The sequence below is a fragment of the Notolepis coatsorum genome (genome assembly GCF_963971535.1).
Source record: "Notolepis coatsorum genome assembly, chromosome: 12".
Taxonomy (NCBI): domain Eukaryota; kingdom Metazoa; phylum Chordata; class Actinopteri; order Aulopiformes; family Paralepididae; genus Notolepis; species Notolepis coatsorum.
In genome coordinates, this window is record NC_140176.1 from 96317038 (window position 1) to 96339472 (window position 22435).

General features: G+C 46.5%; 1 protein-coding gene across 3 annotated transcripts in view; it reads left to right on the forward strand.

The window, feature by feature from the left end:
- pam (peptidylglycine alpha-amidating monooxygenase) overlaps positions 1–22435 on the forward strand; it is a 285043-nt gene that overhangs the window by 190903 nt on the left and 71705 nt on the right. For all 3 annotated transcript variants that reach the window (XM_084326103.1, XM_084326105.1, XM_084326104.1), the window contains exons 16-19: positions 8614–8743; positions 18614–18730; positions 20214–20286; positions 20692–20902. In XM_084326103.1, coding sequence (XP_084182229.1) covers positions 8614–8743; positions 18614–18730; positions 20214–20286; positions 20692–20902 — 531 coding nt within the window. The remainder of the gene's footprint in view (positions 1–8613; positions 8744–18613; positions 18731–20213; positions 20287–20691; positions 20903–22435) is intronic.

Genomic DNA, 22435 nt, shown 5'->3' on the forward strand with positions numbered 1-22435 from the left:
TTCTGTAGTGTGGCAGTGAAAGGGTTAACCTTCTGTGTGTTGTCGCAGTTAAAAGGGTTAACCGTTTGGTAGTGCAGCAGTGAAAGGGTTAAGCAGTATGATGGGCGAGCTTATGGGGAAAATACTGTCGGGATTCAAAAGTACGGTGCCTTTCCCTCCCATTTCCTCGTTATTTTAATTCCCAGTGTGTGTCACAGTCCTGGGAAGGGTGTAGACCACCACACGCTACCCTCTGTCGGTCTGGGGAGGGTGTAGACCACCACACGCTACCCTCTGTCGGTCTGGGGAGGGTGTAGACCACCACATGCTGCCCTACTGTCGGTCTGGGGAGGGTGTAGACCACCACACGCTACCCTCTGTTGGTCTGGGGAGGGTGTAGACCACCACATGCTGCCCTACTGTCGGTCTGTGGAGGGTGTAGACCACCACACGCTACCCTCTGTCGGTCTGGGGAGGGTGTAGACCACCACACGCTACCCTCTGTCGGTCTGGGGAGGGTGTAGACCACCACATGCTACCCTCTGTCGGTCTGGGGAGGGTGTAGACTACCACATGCTGCCCTACTGTCGGTCTGGGGAGGGTGTAGACCACCACATGCTGCCCTACTGTCGGTCTGGGGAGGGTGTAGACTACCACATGCTGCCCTACTGTCGGTCTGGGGAGGGTGTAGACTACCACATGCTGCCCTACTGTCAGTCTGGGGAGGGTGTAGACTACCACATGCTGCCCTACTGTCGGTCTGGGGAGGGTGTAGACTTTAACCCAACAATCCACCAGGGTTCCTGCACATTGTTTAATTAAGTCCTGGAAATATATGTGGGAAAATAATGGGAATATTGACCACGGAAATACGTTTTTTGAAATATCATGGAAACCAGAATCTTTCTTGCCAATCACTCAATGATATAACTTCAAGCTCGGTTGGTGGTAGATCTTGTAACCATGTGAGGGATTAATAACCCAATTAATCAATTCCTTGATTAATTTAAGTTCCAAGTGATGGTTCTAGCTAAAGTAGGGCTGGGAGGTATATACTGAATATGAAGGTACCATCATGGATCCATGCTTTTTACTATACAGTCATCCACGATATATACAGTACATATTTTAATATATACAGTACATATTGTAATATATATATATATACAGTACATATTGTGTAATATATATACAGTATATATATATGCATCATCAACCTTTATTTATTCTCAAAGACAATTGAGGTCACTCATTTTCAACGTCGTCGAGACGTTACAGACATTTCAATGCATACATTTCTACAATATAACAATAATAAATATGAATAACTATCTATATAGTATAAAATGAACATAGGCATAAAATCAGCACGCAAATTGGCAGAATAAAAAACTGCATGAATTGCAGACATAAGAATAGGTATAAAAGACAATAAAAGTAGTGCAATGTAAACGTGCAGACTTAAGAATAGGCATAAAATAAGTACAAAAGTACACTGTCGACTCCAAGGCATGTGAACCCCCCCGGAACAGCTAAGCCGTACTGTATATTTGATTCCCCTTCAGGCACCCAGGGGGTCTTTGAAACGAAGCAGGCTGTTCTCTGTCCTGGTTCTGCAGTGGTGGAACTTCCCATCACTGTCGGGACAGCTGAAACTAAATTTTTCGCAGCGGATTTAAAAACACAATTTTTCAATCCAAAACAACCAAAAACCAACCTTTCTTGCTTTATGTACTACTGTGTACTATACTACTATGTCTATACTACTGTGTACTATACTACTATGTCTATACTACTGTGTACTATACTGCTATGTCTATACTACTATGCACAACGTACAATACGTGTTCAGTGTTCACAATTTGTAAGTCGCTTTGGGTGAAGGCATCAGCTTAAATGACTAAATGCAAAGGCTGGGACATTCAAACGGCTGAAACACGTGTGGCCCTGGAGTTTAATCACAGCTGCTGCCAAACTGTGTCGTGGAAATGACACCAGTACGATGTGAATAGTCGTGGAGAGATCAAGGAGAGAATAGATGTGTCCCCTTGTCTGCAGCATGCATGGATTTCTGTTTCACCTCTCTGTTGTCCTCTCTCTCTCTCCTTTCTTCTCCTCTCTCTCCTCTCCTCTCTTGTTTCCTGTGTTCTAACACCTTGCCCTTTTTCCAGCTGCTTCATCACTGTCCCAATGGAATGTATCTTCTCTGACACCACCCCTCCTCCTCCTCCTCCCAGCTGTAACACACAACCACCTCTTCTCCCTTTTCTCTCCTCCTCTCCCCCCCCCTTTCCTATCTGCACTCTATATCTCTGTCCTGTGTGTGTGTGTGTGTGTCTGTGTGTGTGTGCAGGTGACCTCTATTCCCTGCTGTCCAAGCTGCTGGCCGACAGCGAGGACATAGTCCAGGTCCATAAGTACCGGGCCCCGGGCGAGGCTCAGCGGGCCCACGCCCGGCTGGTGGCTGAGATCGAGCGGCCCGGCTGGCTGGGCGAGCGGCTGGGCTTCCCGGCCCGGGACCACGGCGTTCTGGCGAGGGACAGAGTGCACAGGTTTCACCAGCTCGAGGCCCCGGCCAGGCCCCTGGCCCCCCCGGCCGGCCCCCTCTCCGTCGCTCCCGGGGCCGGGGCTGAGAACCAAGGTGGGTCCGGCTTTTCGTGGGAGGACGTCCGTTTTGTCGTTCTGTTAAAAACAACCCCCCTTTTTTCAAATAATTTTTTCTTTGGCATGGTCCGGTTTTTTGGTCTGAAGCATGCGGTTTGGCTCGTGCTTGTATCGTACACCGCCACATGTGATATTTAGTCGTTGTTGTTGTTGTCGCTTTTTTATTTTATTTTTTATTCAAAGCTCCCATATCCCTCCCATTTCATTGCTCTCATTAATGGACTAACGCGAGGCGGGTCAGCCGCGGTCGGACCAGGTTTCGTGCTCTAAATGCAGATGGGACCCGGTGGCGTGGAGCCTGTGGTGGTTTTATTTCTTTATCCGAGCCGTCAGGAGAGTGTAGTAGAGGAGCAGGAGAGTGTAGTAGAGGAGCCGTCAGGAGAGTGTAGTAGAGGAGCAGGAGAGTGTAGTAGAGGAGCAGGAGAGTGTAGTAGAGGAGCAGGAGAGTGTAGTAGAGGAGCCGTCAGGAGAGTGTAGTAGAGGAGCAGGAGAGTGTAGTAGAGGAGCCGTCAGGAGAGTGTAGTAGAGGAGCAGGAGAGTGTAGTAGAGGAGCCGTCAGGAGAGTGTAGTAGAGGAGCAGGAGAGTGTAGTAGAGGAGCAGGAGAGTGTAGTAGAGGAGCCGTCAGGAGAGTGTAGTAGAGGAGCAGGAGAGTGTAGTAGAGGAGCCGTCAGGAGAGTGTAGTAGAGGAGCAGGAGAGTGTAGTAGAGGAGCCGTCAGGAGAGTGTAGTAGAGGAGCAGGAGAGTGTAGTAGAGGAGCCGTCAGGAGAGTGTAGTAGAGGAGCCGTCAGGAGAGTGTAGTAGAGGAGCCGTCAGGAGAGTGTAGTAGAGGAGCCGTCAGGAGAGTGTAGTAGAGGAGCAGGAGAGTGTAGTAGAGGAGCAGGAGAGTGTAGTAGAGGAGCCGTCAGGAGAGTGTAGTAGAGGAGCAGGAGAGTGTAGTAGAGGAGCAGGAGAGTGTAGTAGAGGAGCAGGAGAGTGTAGTAGAGGAGCAGGAGAGTGTAGTAGAGGAGCAGGAGAGTGTAGTAGAGGAGCAGGAGAGTGTAGTAGAGGAGCAGGAGAGTGTAGTAGAGGAGCAGGAGAGTGTAGTAGAGGAGCAGGAGAGTGTAGTAGAGGAGCCGTCAGGAGAGTGTAGTAGAGGAGCAGGAGAGTGTAGTAGAGGAGCAGGAGAGTGTAGTAGAGGAGCAGGAGAGTGTAGTAGAGGAGCAGGAGAGTGTAGTAGAGGAGCCGTCAGGAGAGTGTAGTAGAGGAGCAGGAGAGTGTAGTAGAGGAGCCGTCAGGAGAGTGTAGTAGAGGAGCAGGAGAGTGTAGTAGAGGAGCAGGAGAGTGTAGTAGAGGAGCCGGAGAGTGTAGTAGAGGAGCCGTCAGGAGAGTGTAGTAGAGGAGCAGGAGAGTGTAGTAGAGGAGCAGGAGAGTGTAGTAGAGGAGCAGGAGAGTGTAGTAGAGGAGCAGGAGAGTGTAGTAGAGGAGCAGGAGAGTGTAGTAGAGGAGCAGGAGAGTGTAGTAGAGGAGCAGGAGAGTGTAGTAGAGGAGCAGGAGAGTGTAGTAGAGGAGCAGGAGAGTGTAGTAGAGGGGCAGGAGAGTGTAGTAGAGGATCAGGAGAGTGTAGTAGAGGAGCAGGAGAGTGTAGTAGAGGAGCAGGAGAGTGTAGTAGAGGAGCCGTCAGGAGAGTGTAGTAGAGGAGCAGGAGAGTGTAGTAGAGGAGCAGGAGAGTGTAGTAGAGGAGCAGGAGAGTGTAGTAGAGGAGCAGGAGAGTGTAGTAGAGGAGCAGGAGAGTGTAGTAGAGGAGCAGGAGAGTGTAGTAGAGGAGCAGGAGAGTGTAGTAGAGGAGCAGGAGAGTGTAGTAGAGGAGCCGTCAGGAGAGTGTAGTAGAGGAGCAGGAGAGTGTAGTAGAGGAGCAGGAGAGTGTAGTAGAGGAGCAGGAGAGTGTAGTAGAGGAGCAGGAGAGTGTAGTAGAGGAGCAGGAGAGTGTAGTAGAGGAGCAGGAGAGTGTAGTAGAGGAGCAGGAGAGTGTAGTAGAGGAGCAGGAGAGTGTAGTAGAGGAGCAGGAGAGTGTAGTAGAGGAGCAGGAGAGTGTAGTAGAGGAGCAGGAGAGTGTAGTAGAGGAGCAGGAGAGTGTAGTAGAGGAGCAGGAGAGTGTAGTAGAGGAGCAGGAGAGTGTAGTAGAGGAGCAGGAGAGTGTAGTAGAGGAGCAGGAGAGTGTAGTAGAGGAGCAGGAGAGTGTAGTAGAGGAGCAGGAGAGTGTAGTAGAGGAGCAGGAGAGTGTAGTAGAGGAGCAGGAGAGTGTAGTAGAGAGTGTTGTGGAGGCAGACTGTAGACCAGCACTCAGGCTCCGCTGGAGCGCACGCTGCCACCAATTTAGGCTGCATTCCCAAAGGTGACTCCAAGGAGGCTGAATGATGAACCCTTCAGGAGCCCTGCGGTGCATTGGTCTCTTAACTTCCTGTCCCCTTTGTCTCTTAACTTCCTGTCCCCTTTGTCTCTTAACTTGCTGCCCCTGAGAGCCTGACACAAAGCTCTTAACTTCCTGCCCCTGAGAGCCTGACACATCTTAACTTCCTGCCCCTGAGAGCCTGACACAAAGCTCTTATAACTTCCTGCCCCTGAGAGCCTGACACATCTTAACTTCCTGCCCCTGAGAGCCTGACACACCTTAACTTCCTGCCCCTGAGAGCCTGACACATCTTAACTTCCTGCCCCTGAGAGCCTGACACACCTTAACTTCCTGCCCCTGAGAGCCTGACGCATCTTAACTTCCTGCCCCTGAGAGCCTGACACATCTTAACTTCCTGCCCCTGAGAGCCTGACGCATCTTAACTTCCTGCCCCTGAGAGCCTGACGCATCTTAACTTCCTGTCCCTGAGAGCCTGACACATCTTAACTTCCTGCCCCTGAGAGCCTGACACATCTTAACTTCCTGCCCCTGAGAGCCTGACACACCTTAACTTCCTGTCCCTGAGAGCCTGACGCATCTTAACTTCCTGTCCCTGAGAGCCTGACACACCTTAACTTCCTGTCCCTGAGAGCCTGACACACATTAACTTCCTGTCCCTGAGAGCCTGACACATCTTAACTTCCTGTCCCTGAGAGCCTGACACACATTAACTTCCTGTCCCTGAGAGCCTGACACATCTTAACTTCCTGTCCCTGAGAGCCTGACACAAAGCCCCGACATCAGCTCGGCACGTCAGCCGTTCCAAGGACAAAAATCAAGTTGGATGTTTTGCCTCGAGTAACTTCCGGCTGGATGCCAATCAAGTCGGCCTTTTGTTGTCCTTTGTTTTTACCGACCGGCTGCTTAGCTGCTCCGTTGTCTAAATGTGCACCTGGCGTCTGGGAGGGATGCAGCCGCTCGGCCCGTCTCCCCGGTCCGTCTGGATCAGCTTTAGAGATGTAATGAGGGACACGTAGCAGGTGTAGCTGCATCTGCTCCTCCGTGTTCTGGGAGCGGCCAGTGGGACCCAAGCCGTGCCGCTCGACTTCCTGTGGACATAGTGTTGTTTATCTGTGGGTCAGCCCTCCACCCTGAGTACAGCCACCCCCAGAGGAAGCACCCTGAGTACAGCCACCCCCAGAGGAAGCAGCCAGCGGGCAGGCACGGAAGTCTGAGGTGTTGAATAGTGGATCTATTGGTGGTTATTTCCGTATGGAAATGGAGAAACTTCTGAAAGAGTATCTCACAATCTATCCAAGAGTGTCTATCAATACGGGTTTGGAAAGAGCAAGCTTTTTTGTCACCTTTCATTGCATGCATCTTTTAAAGTGTATCAAATATATGACATTATGAACATCCTAATGTTAGTATTCGTTTCACATCCCTCAGTTGATTTGATGTGGAACCACACCATACATCCTCGTCTTGTCAATGGAACACACTGGAAGGATGCCTGAAACTAGCAGAACAAGAGCAGCAACAATGTTATTGAAGGTGCTCTTGTTGCCGCTAGCGTCATGTCTTTTCGTCCTGAACTTTATTGATTGTGTTTGTTACTGTGTGAAACATGCTCACGCTCCATTGTTTTGGTGAATGGATGTGATTACACGTGTCATTACGTGTCGCCCCCCTTGACTCTACTTATTAGTTACATAATGAAATGGCCAACGCCGCTCCATTTCATTAGCTAAACTATTTTTCTTTTTCCCCCTCTAACCGTCTACAGTGTGGTAGTGAAAGGGATAACCTTCTGTCGTGTGGTTGTGAAAGGGTTAACCCTTTGTCATGTGGCAGTGAAGGGGTTAACCTTCTGTATTGTCACAGTGAAAGGGTTAACCCTTTGTCGTGTGGCAGTGAAGGGGTTAACCTTCTGTATTGTCGCCGTGAAAGGGTTAACCATTTGTCGTGTGGCAGTGAAAGGGTTAACCTTCTCTATTATCTCGGTGAAAGGGTTAACCCTTTGGTAGTGTGGCAGTGAAAGGGTTAATCTCAACTAGTGTCAACAATTCTTCTGGTCGAGGGCCATAAAACAGGGTTACTATAAGGCCGTGGTTACACTGGGGTAAAACAGCAACCTTGTATTTTCGAATGATTACGTTTGCATGTCCACGTTAAAAAGAAACGCCGTTTTGGCAGGAAAACGCGTTTTCCTAGTGGCAACGCTGAAAGGGTGTTTTCGTTTTGGAAACTCGCCGAAACTCGCCGACAATGGTGCCATGTAATTTGCGCGAGCCGGATACGGAGCCGTTTCTTGCCCAACGCCCATGCGCAGTAGTAAACACAGAGGCCAAATTCTCCCCTGGCTGGACCTATACAGGATATCAGCTGCGTCCTCCTCAGATTGCCTGTAGCTCAGGCAATTGCCTGTCCTTTTAAAAAGGGTGGGGTGCACATGTAGAAACTGTTGTAATCTCTACACTGTTTTGGGTGTAAAATACCCTCAAATTAAAGCTGCAAGCCTGCACTTGAGGCACATCTTGATTGTTTAATTTCAAGTCCATTGTGGTGGTGTGCCACAAACATATGGACCTGACTCTGTGTGTGTGTATATAATATATATAATTATATATACATCTCTGCACATGGTTCTTCAGGGAATGCACTTCAATTGCACTGTGCCGTGATTTTTTTCTTGTCGGTACATAAATATGAACTTACGTGTCTTTTTAATTTGTTTCATTTCAGCTGTTTTTATTTAGTTTTATGCTCTTAGATCTTCAGTCGACTCCTAACATGTCATTTACCATTTAACTGTTGACGGATGTCTTGTTTTATCTCGGCTCTAAGTGTGTGTTGGGTGTGCCGTGTCTCTGCCGTGTGGAATGAAGGGTCTCGCTGGCTTCAGTAGGACACGGTGCCCCGAGAGAGGTGCAGGTGACGCCCCACAGAGGCATCTAAATACCAACGGATTCCAGGTTAACCCTGGCACTGACACACTACAGAAGGTTAACCCTTTACTATCACACTACCGACGGTTAGTGTCGCAGTGAAAGGGTTAACCGGCTGTTGTGTGGCAGTGAAAGGGTTAACCTTCTGTGTATTGTCGCAGTGAAAGGGTTAACCGTGTCAGTAGCTGTGTTTACACACGTTCCCGTTGGACCCCGGTGGACGCCCAGGAAGAGTAGTAGCTGTTGCCTTGGTAACTACCAATGGGGGATCCAAATAAACAACAAACGATAATTTTTTGTTTGAACTCTGAGCCTTTTCATGAGAATGCCTGGCAGGTCACCCGCCGTCATCTTTGACTTTGACATCTGCGGTCAAACCCACCCCACAGCTCAATGTGCAGACGAGCTGATAATGTTTGTCGCGCTAATCCGCTTTTGCTGCATCCTCCTGAATTGGCAGATTTATCTGGATTTAGAAACAGCGGGCATCGACACGGGAGCAAAGAGATCATTAGGAAAGTGGGCGAGGGGCCTCTTTTGTTGACATCACCTCATGCCAGTGATCACCTTCACCCATGCGCTGCCTCTTGCCCCGATACAGAGGACCTCGTGGCTCTTCAGCGTTGACCGGCAGACTTGTGGCTTGTGTGCAGGTTACCATCTGGAGGAGGTGAAGGCCTGGCCGGAGAGCCCTCTCCAGTTGGGTCAGGTGTCGGGCCTGGCCCTCGACTCTGACTCCAACCTGGTCATCTTCCACAGAGGAGAGCACCGCTGGGGGGTCAAGTAAGTCAAGTTTTTGTTTTATTTGTGTCCTATATTATAAGGTACGTGTACATTACAGTGAAATGCTTGGTTCTGTATGAGCCTCCTGAGATTGTGCTCCATACAGTAAAAATAATTAGGGCTGGGACTTTATCGCATTAATTGCGATTAATTAACTACAGAAAGAATTTAATTAACTACAGAAAGAATTAAAAGTAAAAAAAAATGTATGCAAATGTATGACTTAAAAAGGACAGTACACATTGATAAACATTTCTGTAAATGTGTCAGTTTTAGCCAGCTGGCTAATTCACAACTGTAGTCCTTTTGGCAAGATGTTATGAGACCAACAATACACCTAGAACGGAAGCATTAAAAGTACAACACAGTATTTACAACACAGTCAAACATAATAATATAAGCAATAATAAAATACACAATGAACTGATTAAAACTAGTGATTACATGTTTGATTAGACTCAGATAGAGACTGAACTCTCTGTACGCTGTGGGAGCTAAATGAGTCCCTAACTCTAACGTTCAAATTAGTTTAAATCTAATTCTGAATCCCAATATTTTCTCTAGTTTATAATTTGGTTGATGGCAACACAGCTCATGCAATATTCATGACAACACACACGCTATAAAGTCTGCATTAAGAAATGTTTAGCAAACCCGACACGATTTCAAGCCCAGGAAAATGTAGAGAGATCACAGCCTGAGCCCAGCGGATCAAAGCTCTCATATACAGTAGTTATTATGGCCTCCTAAATCTGTACTTTTATTTCTTTATATTTTCTTTATTTTTTTATTAATTTTTTTTTAACCATGTACAGGGTTCGCACAAGGTCCTTGAAGTGCTTAAAGTGCTTGATTTTTTACCAAAAAAAAGCCAAGGCCTGGAATTCCTTGAAAACAGCCAATCTTTTAACAAGGTGCTTAAAAAGGCCTTGAAATTTAAATCAACCATTCGCATTGAAAGTTTTGTTTAAAGTATAACTAATTGTGGGAAATAGTTTTTTTCTATTGCTGTTGTTGTCTTCTTATACTTTTCATTGAAGATTACAACGCTCCCCATTCATGAGCCAAGTCTAAACCTAATGGGTGGTCTTTTCCTTTTTCATGTCCTCTGGTTCGTTGGGATGTGGGAGCGCTTGAGATTCTGGTGCTGTTGTTTAATGTAGCTGTGATTTACCTACTCGGCCTTCTCTCTGAATGAATGGTGGAAACGGTCTCCCCAATGTCTATCCACTCCGTTAACTCTCAGTGTTCCCTCCTGGGCTTTGGTACAAAGCACTTTAGCAGTGACCAGGCAGCACTTAAATGCACAATGTCACTGTTAAAAACCATTTGTCACCTACTATACTGGGTCTCCAACTCCATCCTGTCTCTTCTACTGACGGCTTCTGTTAGGGTGGCGTCTAGGTTTGAACCCAAGAGCAGAACACAAGGCACAGGAGAATGAGGCGGTTTAGGGTGTTTAATGGCTACCAGGCGTTGACAAGGTTGGATAATGAAATGTACAGAAGCAGGTCACTCCATGTGACCTCAGGCAGTGTCCAGGCTGGAGACGTCCACGGGTGGGGAGTAGTCCAGGGTTGTGTGATCCTACACACAGAGAGCTAAGTTAGAACAGGGCAGGTTCAGAGACAGAGGAAGCATATAGGTTAGAGTCCTAGTACCACGGTAGTTGAAGCAACACTCGGACGGGGAGTGGCAGGGGCGCAGGCCTCATATCCAGGCTCGGTGATGACCTGATGAGTCTCCGGTGTGTAGGATGACCCAGGTAGACAGCGTGGGGATGAAGAGACAGGAAGCTGCCCCTATAAGGGCGTGGAGACCTGCTGCCAGACAGGAGAGAGAGAGAGGCCCTGGCTGTGGCTGTAACAGCTTCAGCTCAGGCCACCCTTTCCATCCAGACGAGATGCACCTGTTAGTTTTTTTTATCTTTTTATTTAACCGGGCGAGTTGATTTTGAGAACATTTGTATTCCCAGCATGAACGTCTGGGAACGCTCCAACTATTTACGATGGACGGACACGTCCCTTTAACCCTTTCACTGGCACACTACAGAAGGTTAACCCTTTACTATCACACTACCGACGGTTACTTTAAAAATAGTAGCTGTTGGTGAATTGGAGATTTACATTTTAACAACAGCGAAACTATATCAAAAATATACTTGACCCCTAATTGCTCCCGGTGAGCAGGTCGGCACCTCGCACGGTTGCCTCCGCCGTCGGTGTGTGAATGGCTGCATGTGAGGAGCAAAAAAAATGGTAAAGCACTTTCCATAAAATCTGCTATATAAATGCACCATTTATATTTTGATTCACACATGTTTGGGTGAAGTGCTCCTTTATAGGCTGTGTGCACCAGACCCCGTCTGCCCACGGTGCATTCTCCCTTTTTACATTTTTCTTTTCTTCCCGGCGGTTTTTCTTCTGTTCAAAAGGAACCAGTCTCAGGCGGGAGACATTAATTGGGGCAGAAACTCCTTCAGCGCTCAGGAGTTTAGCCCTCGTCATTACCCTCTGAATACACATCTCCTCCAATACAAGTTCAAAGAGTTCCCAATTTCCCCTGTATTAGTTTAAACGGCAGCCCAACTGGGCCAAGCCGTGAACGAGACCAAGACGGAGGCTTTTTGCTGCAATGCTGCCTTTTGATAGAATTTCTTATAGAAATTCTGTTTTGGGGGCTTTTACTTTGAGGTTTTATGCTTGTTGCTAGATTAGATTAGATTCCAATTTATTGTCATCATCATACAGCACAAGTACAGTACAACAAAAATAAGTTAGGCATCCAACCAGAGTGCAAATGTAGCAGTAAAGTGCAATAGTAATATACAATGTACAGGTGATTAAAGTGGGTACACAATATACAAATGAGTACTACTGAGTGTAGCGCTAATCAGATGTATGTACAGAGTTGTAGTGTAATAAATAGAGACAGTATTACTTAGGGGTGGGAATCGCCAGAGACCTCACGATACGATACTATTGCGATACTTGCGTCACGATACGATAGTATCGCGATACTAAATATATCGCGATACGCTGAGTATTGTGAATTTATTTTATTTTATTTTTTGATAACATTTAATGTATTACCTTTTTTCAACTGCAAAGTAAAACTTTGTCAACATGTTTTATCTAATAAAATAAAGTTCAGTCTGTTCATCTCACTTCAATAATTTTTATTGCAGAACATGGTATTTTCTCAAGCAGACAGGTGTCAACACTGTAATCTGTGTTGCATGTACCTGACAAACTGAACTGTTTGTATTACAGTCATATTCCAACTTAACTGAATGCACATGTGTGCGTGTGTGTGGACTACTGTATTATTACAGGTATTGAAATGAACAATGCAACATCCTTATACAAATTTTATTTGTATTTCCTTAAATTTTTTATAAATAATTAAATATCGATACTTGGCATCCCTGTATCAATACAGTATCGCCAAGCAAAGTATCGCGATACTACCACGTATCGATTTCCCCCCCCACCCTTAGTATTACTACTACAGGCCAGCAGCAGAGGGTGATATGTACAGATATAGATACAGTAAAGGGCTATGTACAGGTACAGACAGGTGAGGAGAGGTATATGCGGTGGGAATATATATTTATGTTATATACAGCATTATAGTACATGCTATCATACAGAGCTAAGGGATTACTTGTGATTCCTTGTGAATAACGGATGCACACAATTGAAAGCCAGAATCGGAACTACTGCCCTACACCGCCGGTCTCCGCTTGAGTCAACCCACCTTTTAATTAAGAGGATCAGCCTCGGAGCCTCAAAGCACACACAGGGACATCATCTGCAGCCTTTAGCACCTGCACCTCTGCCCCCTCGCCTCCCCGCAGCTGGGGAACATCTGCCGGACACGGCCTGAACACCGGTAGGTCTGGACAGGCTCATTAATTATCAAAGTCAAGTCTCCAGCTTCTATTGCCTTGGCCTCGATGGCGCTTACAGTAAAGAAAAGAGAAAAGGTGCGGTATTATTAACGGTTGGCGTGGGGCCTTCTCTCTCTCTCTCTCTCTCTCTCTCTCTCTCTCTCGCTCTCTCGCTCTCTCGCTCTCTTGCTCTCTTGCTCTCTCTCTCTCTCTCTCTCTCTCTCTCTCTCTCTTTCTGTGTGAACTGGTCTGCTAACAAGCTGCCGTTGCTTCTAAGACGTGGGCCGGGTTGCGGAGGTGTAGAGGGGGGTATGGCGGAGGTGTAGAGGGGGATATGGCGGAGGTGTAGAGGGGGGTATGGTGGAGGTGTAGAGGGGGGTATGGCGGAGGTGTAGAGGGGGGTATGGTGGAGGTGTAGAGGGGGGTAGGGTGGAGGTGTAGAGGGGGGTAGGGTGGAGGTGTAGAGGGGGGTATGGTGGAGGTGTAGAGGGGGGTATGGTGGAGGTGTAGAGGGGGGTATGGTGGAGGTGTAGAGGGGGGTATGGTGGAGGTGTAGAGGGGGGTATGGTGGAGGTGTAGAGGGGGGTAGGGTGGAGGTGTAGAGGGGGGTAGGGTGGAGGTGTAGAGGGGGGTATGGTGGAGGTGTAGAGGGGGGTATGGTGGAGGTGTAGAGGGGGGTATGGTGGAGGTGTAGAGGGGGGTATGGTGGAGGTGTAGAGGGGGGTAGGGTGGAGGTGTAGAGGGGGGTATGGTGGAGGTGTAGAGGGGGGTATGGTGGAGGTGTAGAGGGGGGTATGGTGGAGGTGTAGAGGGGGGTATGGTGGAGGTGTAGAGGGGGGTAGGGTGGAGGTGTAGAGGGGGGTAGGGTGGAGGTGTAGAGGGGGGTAGGGTGGAGGTGTAGAGAGGGGTAGGGTGGAGGTGTAGAGGGGGGTAGGGTGGAGGGGAGTTAACGAGCTGGCTCATTAGGTTAGTTAGGCAGCTCCCTCCCTCTCTGTATCGTCTGCATGCAGCCAGGCTCCTGGACCGGCACCTTGAAACCTGCTCCGCCAAGCCTTCAAAGTGTTCAGGGGTCGCTGTTGAATGAAGATTCCAGTCTTCCTATCCCATTGTTGACACGTGCACACACACTGTCCCTCCCCCCGCCAGATCAGATTTTTGTATCCATTTGTGTTTATTTTCTGGAGACAGGGGTCGCACTCAGTCTTATTACATTTGTAGTTGATTTAATTGTTCATCATGATCTTGTCTGATAATTCTGCGATTCCACAATTTTTTTTTATCCACTTTTTCTCCCATTTTTCTATTTTTCTCCCATCCCAATTTTTCATATCGTCCAATTCAACCCTCCCCTGTCTTCGAACGTTGTTTCTTGCCTCCCACAAGCCGGCTGCAATGTGGACTAAGTCATACATAGCACGATACTTACCTCCGATACTCGAGGTAACAGCCGTCGCATCTTTCCACCTGCGCGGCTCGATCTTTCAGCGTCAGGGGTCTGGGCTTTGGAGGGGCCCCGCCCCCATCGCTTCCTGATTCTACTGCGCAGGCGCACCAACCGACCTGTAGGAGTCGCTGTCCACAACGCCCGATCCCCACCCTTCAGTTTCCCTCCCCGTAATACGGCCAATGTGTATTACTGTGGACGACCAGCTAAACTGAAAGCAATGTGGAGAGCGGGGCTCGAACAGGAAGCATCCTGTTCGAGCCTAGTCTCCAGCATTTGTTGCGAGCGCCTTGCCCACTGCGCCACGTAGCCGCCCTTCTGCGATTCCACTATTATTACTATTTCTATTATTAGCTTTTCTGCCTGTACCCCCCCCCCCCTCGTGCTGCTATGACACCTGGGTGTCCCCAAGGGGTATATTAAAGGAACACTTGACTTGACTATATAAAATATATTTTCAGCCAGCCGGCCCTCAGCAGTGTGTTCCGGCTCCCCTGTCACCGCAGACAGAGACCCATATTCAGTTCCCAGCAGCGCTGCCTCGGGCTCGCTCAGTCGTTCTCATGAATACAGTATTGAGAGTGTTGGAGGGTGTGGATCTGGTGGAGTATGACTCCTGGTCGCTGCAAACAGTGACTCCTACTGGCCGCCGCCGGTTCAGCGAGGAGGGCAGGGTTCGCACAAGGTCCTTGAAGTGCTTAAAGTGCTTGATTTTTTTACACAAAAAGTCGAGGCCTGGAATTCCTTGAAAACAACCAATTTCTTTTAACAAGGTGCTTAAAAAGTCATTGAAATTCAAATCAACCATTCGCATTGAACGTTTTGTTCATCCATGATGAAATAGTTCTGAATCAAGAAATTCAAATTTTTTATTCAAAGTGTAACTAATTGTCGGCAATTGGTTTTAAGTAGAGGTGGGCATAGATTAATTTTTTTAATCTAGATTAATCTATCTGCAATCCTGGATTTAATCTAGATTAATGAATGAATGAATGAATGAATGACTTTATTTGACAATATAAAAAAATAAACATGTGACAGAAGAGCACAGTCGGGATATACTGCCAAGGATGAAACACAAAAAAGCTCAGAGCTTATTTCCATTGTGGTCCTTAAAATGGCTAAAAAAAAATTATCTGCCGAAGGCATTCAAAATATGTGTGTTCTACCCAAATAATGACCAGAAGTAAGTCCTTACTTTTTCTTTCCTCCTTACGTTTCTCAGGCCAGGTTGCCCATTACACCATGAGCCCATCTCCCGTTTCCAAAATGCATTACAGACTGTTTGAAAAAGCTGTTGATAATTGGTAATGAAATATCAAAATAATGTTCAATAAGATGTACTTGTGTTTAATAAGTTGTTTTATTCAGAAGTTAACACAAATAAATAATATTACCAGTACAGTACAGTATCTAGCACACTCTCAGGAGCAAAACAGAAAGAAGCATTTCAAACTTGAACTATGTGACATGGCTTGACTCAATCAGTCCAATCTCTATTTCTCCTTCTTCCACCAGTCACTCAGGCAGACCAGCTTGTTTTATGTAGCGGTGTCCACTTATAGTGCCTATAATATTTTTCCCGTTGGGTGCCAGACAGGGCCAAACCCTGCCAATGCAAATCAACTGCTCCAGTGGAGTTGCTCAGTGGCCAATGGTGTCAACTGTGGTTGTACTGGGCAGCTCCCAGGTGTGAATGGAACTGTGTGAATGTGAAGCAGGGTGTTACTGAAAAAGAGCATCTGTGCTCAGCGAACCTACCCTGGGTAAATAAAGGTAAAAAAAAAATATTTTTTTTTTTATTTAAAAAGAAAAAAATGTAGATTAACTGCGTCAATTATATTATCGCGCAATACTAGTATCGCGTTAACGCAGCACGTTAACGCCGTTAACGGCCCAGCTCTAGTTTTAAGCCATACATATTGGATCCGATTTTTTTTCTATAAAAAACAGCATTTAAAAAGTAATTGTATCCTTTTAAATACCCTTTTAAAATGAAAAAGAATGCTGCTCTCTACACCCTCCCCTGACTAACAGTAGGTACTCTACACCCTCCCCAGACTAACAGTAGGCAGTCTACACCCTCCCCAGACTAACAGTAGGTAGTCTACACCCTCCCCAGACTAACAGTAGGCAGTCTACACCCTCCCCAGACTAACAGTAGGTAGTCTACACCCTCCCCAGACTAACAGTAGGTAGTCTACACCCTCCCCAGACTAACAGTAGGTAGTCTACACCCTCCCCAGACTAACAGTAGGTAGTCGACACCCTCCCCAGACTAACAGTAGGTAGTCGACACCCTCCCCTGACTAACAGTAGGTACTCTACACCCTCCCCAGACTAACAGTAGGCAGTCTACACCCTCCCCAGACTAACAGTAGGTAGTCTACACCCTCCCAAGACTAACAGTAGGCAGTCAACACCCTCCCCAGACTAACAGTAGGTAGTCTACACCCTCCTCTGACTAACAGTAGGTAGTCTACACCCTCCCCTGACTAACAGTAGGTAGACTACACCCTCCCCAGACTAACAGTAGGTAGTCTACACCCTCCCCACACTAACAGCAGGTAGTCTACACCCTCCCCTCACTAACAGTAGGTAGTCTACACCCTCCCCTGACTAACAGTAGATAGTCTACACCCTCCCCTCACTAACAGTAGGTAGTCTACACCCTCCCCTGACTAACAGTAGGTAGACTACACCCTCCCCAGACTAACAGTAGGTAGTCTACACCCTCCCCAGACTAACAGTAGGTAGTCGACACCATCCCCAGACTAACAGTAGGTAGTCTACACCCTCCCCAGACTAACAGTAGGTAGTCGACACCCTCCCCAGACTAACAGTAGGTAGTCTACACCCTCCCCAGACTAACAGTAGGTAGTCTACACCCTTCCCAGACTAACAGTAGGTAGTCTACACCCTCCCCAGACTAACAGTAGGTAGTCTACACCCTCCCCAGACTAACAGTAGGTAGTCGACACCCTCCCCAGACTAACAGTAGGTAGTCTACACCCTCCCCAGACTAACAGTAGGTAGTCGACACCCTCCCCAGACTAATAGTAGGTAGTCTACACCCTCCCCTGACTAACAGTAGGTAGTCTGCACCCTCCCCTGACTAACAGTAGGTAGACTACACCCTCCCAAGACTAACAGTAGGTAGTCGACACCCTCCCCAGACTAACAGTAGGTAGTCTACACCCTCCCAAGACTAACCGTAGGGCAGCGCAACGACCAGGAAGGGAATTGGCATAATGACTAAATTGTGGGATGAGAGAAAATGGTAAAAGACTAAATAAGGCCAGACTCGGGTAGATTAACATAATTGAACCCATGCAGTGAAGAACCATTTGGACAATCCGTGTGTTTGCATATGTACATTCAACCCAAATCATCTCTACTGTCTTTTAACTATGAATGAACACAACACTCTTAACTTAACATCTCCTAGATAATGAAGTTTAAAAACATTGTTCCTCTGAAAACCTGGGAGCTGTGCATGTCTTCGTCTGAGGTTCTCTGTTGTCAGACACAGTAGGCATACAGTTAGTAGGGTTAGGGTTAGTAGGGATACAGTTAGTAGGGATAGGGTTAGTAGGGTTAGGGTTAGTATGGATACGGTTAGTAGGGTTAGGGTTAGGGTTAGTAGGGATACAGTTAGTAGGGTTAGGGTTAGTAGGTTAGTAGAATACGGTTAGTAGGGATACGGTTAGTAGGGTTATGCTTAGTAGGGTTAGTAGGATACGGTTAGTAGGGATACGGCATACGGTTAGTAGGGATACAGTTAGTAGGGATACAGTTAGTAGGGATACGGTTAGTAGGGTTAGGGTTAATAGGGTTAGTAGGATACAGTTAGTAGGGATACAGTTAGTAGGGATACAGTTAGTAGGGATACGGTTACCTGCTGTGGACCAGGCGTGTCTTCCTGTGTGTAATGCAGCGGAGAGGCGCTTCTGCTGCATAATGCAACGTTTCTGTAAAAGGGTTCAAATGAAGGTCACGCGTTAGAACCGTTCCGTCTGAAACACCCGAGGTGAAGTCACCGCAGCGCAGGACAGCAGAGCACCCTGGGATCTCTCCAGGAGTTGCTGAGGACGGCTGATTCTGGTTCGGATTAAAGCCAGACAGCATTTTCTGCTGCATTTTTACGTCATTTCAATGTTCTCCAGTGTTATATCCCATAATATCGTTTCAGATAGCACTGTATCTCTCGCTCAGCCAAAGACAAATCGATATCACAGATCAAATCCCACTGTTCAGATATTGTTTTTGCACTTTTGCAGACTGCTTGAAAACGATCTTTCCTCGTGTGTGTGTGTGTGTGTGTGTGTGTGTGTGTGTGTGTGTGTGTGTGTGTGTGTGTGTGTGTGTGTGTGTGTGTGTGTGTGTGTGTGTGTGTGTGTGTGTGTGTCTGTGTCTGTGTCTGTGTCTGTGTCTGTGTGTGTGTCTGTGTCTGTGTCTGTGTCTGTGTCTGTGTCTGTGTCTGTGTCTGTGTGTGTGTCTGTGTGTGTGTGTGTGTGTGTGTGTGTGTGTGCAGCTCCTTCGACAACCAGGCCGTCTACCAGCAGAGGTCCCTGGGCCCCATCCAGCAGTCCACCATCCTGGTCGTGGACCCGGTCAAAGGCAACGTCCTCAAGGCCTCCGGCAGAAACATGTAAGTGGAGCTTAATGGGCCTTTTATGCTCTTATTATCTCATAGTATCTCGTATTACCTCTTATTATCTCGTATTATCTCTTATTATCTCATAGTATCTCGTATTACCTCTTATTATCTCGTATTATCTCGTATTACCTCTTATTATCTCGTATTATCTCTTATTATCTCTTATTATCTCGTATTATCTCTTATTATCTCATATTACTTATTATCTCTTATTACCTCTTATTATTACCTCTTATTATGACCTCTTCTTATTATCTCGCATTACCTCTTATTATCTCGTATTACCTCTTATTATCTCATTATCTTATCTCTTATCATCTCTTATTATTTCTTATTACCTCTTATTCTCTCTTAGTATCTCTTATTATCTCTTATTCTCTTCTCTCTTATTCTATCTTCTTTTATTCTCTCATTCTCTCTCTTATTCTGTCATTCTCTCTCTTATTCTGTCATTCTCTCTCTTATTCTGTCATTCTCTCTCTTATTCTGTCATTCTCTCTTATTCTGTCGTTCTCTCTTATTCTGTCATTCTCTCTCTTATTCTGTCATTCTCTCTTATTCTGTCATTCTCTCTTATTCTGTCATTCTCTCTTATTCTGTCATTCTCTCTCTTATTCTGTCATTCTCTCTTATTCTGTCATTCTCTCTTATTCTGTCATTCTCTCTTATTCTGTCATTCTCTCTCTTATTCTGTCATTCTCTCTTATTCTGTCATTCTCTCTCTTATTCTGTCATTCTCTCTTATTCTGTCATTCTCTCTTATTCTGTCATTCTCTCTTATTCTGTCATTCTCTCTTATTCTGTCATTCTCTCTCTTATTCTGTCATTCTCTCTCTTATTCTATCATTCTCTCTTATTCTGTCATTCTCTCTTATTCTGTCATTCTCTCTTATTCTGTCATTCTCTCTTATTCTGTCATTCTCTCTTATTCTGTCATTCTCTCTTATTCTGTCATTCTCTCTTATTCTGTCATTCTCTCTCTTATTCTGTCATTCTCTCTTATTCTGTCATTCTCTCTCTTATTCTGTCATTCTCTCTTATTCTGTCATTCTCTCTCTTATTCTGTCTTACAACAAGGCAGCAACTAATAGCCGGCGAACAGCAAAGAGGCAATTATGTATGAACCTCAATTGTTCCCCCTCATGAGATATGGAACGAAAGAAGAAAAAAAAAGCAGTAATTGGAGAAGAGTTTATGTTGAAGATGAAATATTCATGTTGTCTTTATTTCAGGCAATTAAGGAATATGTTTTTATTTTGTTCTCTTCTCTCTCTCTTTCTCATTTTCTCTCCTTTTCTCTCTCTATTTCTCTCTCTCTCCGTCTCTCTCTCTGTCTCTCTCTCTCTCTCTCTCTCTCTCTCTCTCTCTCCCTCTCTCCCTCTCTCCCTCTCTCGCTCTCGCTCTCGCTCTCTCTCTCTCTCTCTCTCTCTCTCTCTCTCTCTCTCTCTCTCTCTCTCTCTCTCCCTCGCTGCAGGTTTTACTTGCCTCATGGCATCACTACAGACAAGGACAATAATTACTGGGTCACTGATGTGGCCCTTCATCAGGTAAGCTGCCGGTTCAGCTGTCCAGTCCCACCCCCTGCCCCCCCCTAATGGCAGGAGCGCTGGGGCCTCCTTGATGGAGGATGACCTTACTTAACTCATGTGGCTATACAGTAGGGGTTAGCTGCTCCACTACCAGAGGTATAGAGTGCTTAGACACGTCCCCTTGGAGTTTGACACTGATTCAGTCCCTTGTTGTAGTAATAGGACAGTGAATAGGCTTTAACTAGCCTTTGAATAGCCTACACCTTTTCGTAATATATATATATTTTTTTGAAGTTCTACTACTATGTTTTGTAAAAAGAAATTGAAAAAAATACCGAAATAAAATCATTCATTCACATTATTCAGTATCACGTTGTTTGACACAATACTTCCTCTGAACCCCCCCCCCCCCCCGGGTCTCAGGTGTTGAAGCTGAGTGCTGCTGGGACAGACGAGCCCCTGGTGGTGCTGGGAGAAGCCTTCCAGCCGGGCAGCGACCAGGCGCACTTCTGCCAGCCCACCGACGTGGCCGTGGACCTGCACACCGGCAGCGTCTACGTGTCCGACGGCTACTGCAACGCCAGGCTGCTCAAGTTCTCTGCAGGCGGCAAATACCTCTCTGAGTGGGGCGCAGGTATGACACCACTGCACTGCACGTCCCAGCTACACACACTGTATACCTCTCTGAGTGGGGCGCAGGTATGACACCACTGCACTGCACGTCCCAGCTACACACACTGTATACCTCTCTGAGTGGGGCGCAGGTATGACACCACTGCACTGCACGTCCCAGCTACACACACTGTATACCTCTCTGAGTGGGGCGCAGGTATGACACCACTGCACTGCACGTCCCAGCTACACACACTGTATACCTCTCTGAGTGGGGCGCAGGTATGACACCACTGCACTGCACGTCCCAGCTACACACACTGTATACGTCTCAGAAGCACAAGTCAATATTATGTAGTTATGGATGCAGGGCTTGACATTAACACCCGCCACCCGCGGGTAGAATTCGGCAGTGGCTGGGTAACTCCGTAATTTCGATGAAAAAAAAAACATTGTAGTCTACAAAAGGCATCTGCAATAATTAAGTCAATCCAGGTGATATAACATAATACTACAACTCCCATGAGGACTGGGTGGGCACGGTTCCATTGGCCCATCCACTTCGCCCTGTCGCGTGCGTCGTGTTGCCTCAGCTGACAGCTGAACGAACGTTAACGTTAATAGCTCACATTAGACTAGGAGGACCCGTTAGCTCGACTGGTTAGTGCGACCGACTCATCCATAGTGTACACTACCAAAACAGTTAGCTAACGTTACAATGTTCCGCAACGTTCACGCAATCGGGAAGAAAGGCAGACCCTTCCTTCACCGACTATTTGTGGATGTGCGAGTAAGTATTAAACAAACTAACGTGTATTATGTAACTTGTATTATTAAACTAATATTACGGTGTCTGTTAGCTAGCTAGCCAGCCACATTCATTTAACATTAACACTTTGATCGCCGGGGTTAAATTCATAATTTACCATCCCTCGCCAGCCCTATTTAACATGGAGAAGTTCCCCTTCTTTGCAGGGCTATAACCTTTTAAATTGTATTGCTAAATTGACATTACTATGGCCCATTCAAAGTCCTATATCTATTGTTCAGGGTGTAGCAACGTTATACTTTTTCATTCACATATTCATACTAAAATACGGTCTAAAGTATAAGTATGTTTTTATTGTTTTCTGCAGTTTTCTCCAGAACGTGATTTATAGCCCTAAATGCATTATATTGATGATCAAATACAGTTTGGTAGGAATCTGTGCGAGATAAAAAAAAATTCAACTGGACGTGGTTCTAGGAGTTACTACGTATGATCTGATGTTGACCGGATGGGCGGGGGGTCGTTTATAATTCCGTGGGCAACGTTATATCATTCATCTAGTGTGGGTGATATGATCATTAGAGCAGTTAGTATAGAAGACATTAAAAAATAACGCTGAAACTCACCGTAGCTTCCTCTCGCCGTTGGGAGATGAGCGTGGAACAGATTTTTTTCTATTATGGGATGTAGAAATACCCGATCCATTTCCAGGTTGTATAATAGTATATACGTCCAAATCATGTTGTTTATCGAGTTATTGGCAACGGATCGCTATCCATTGTGTCG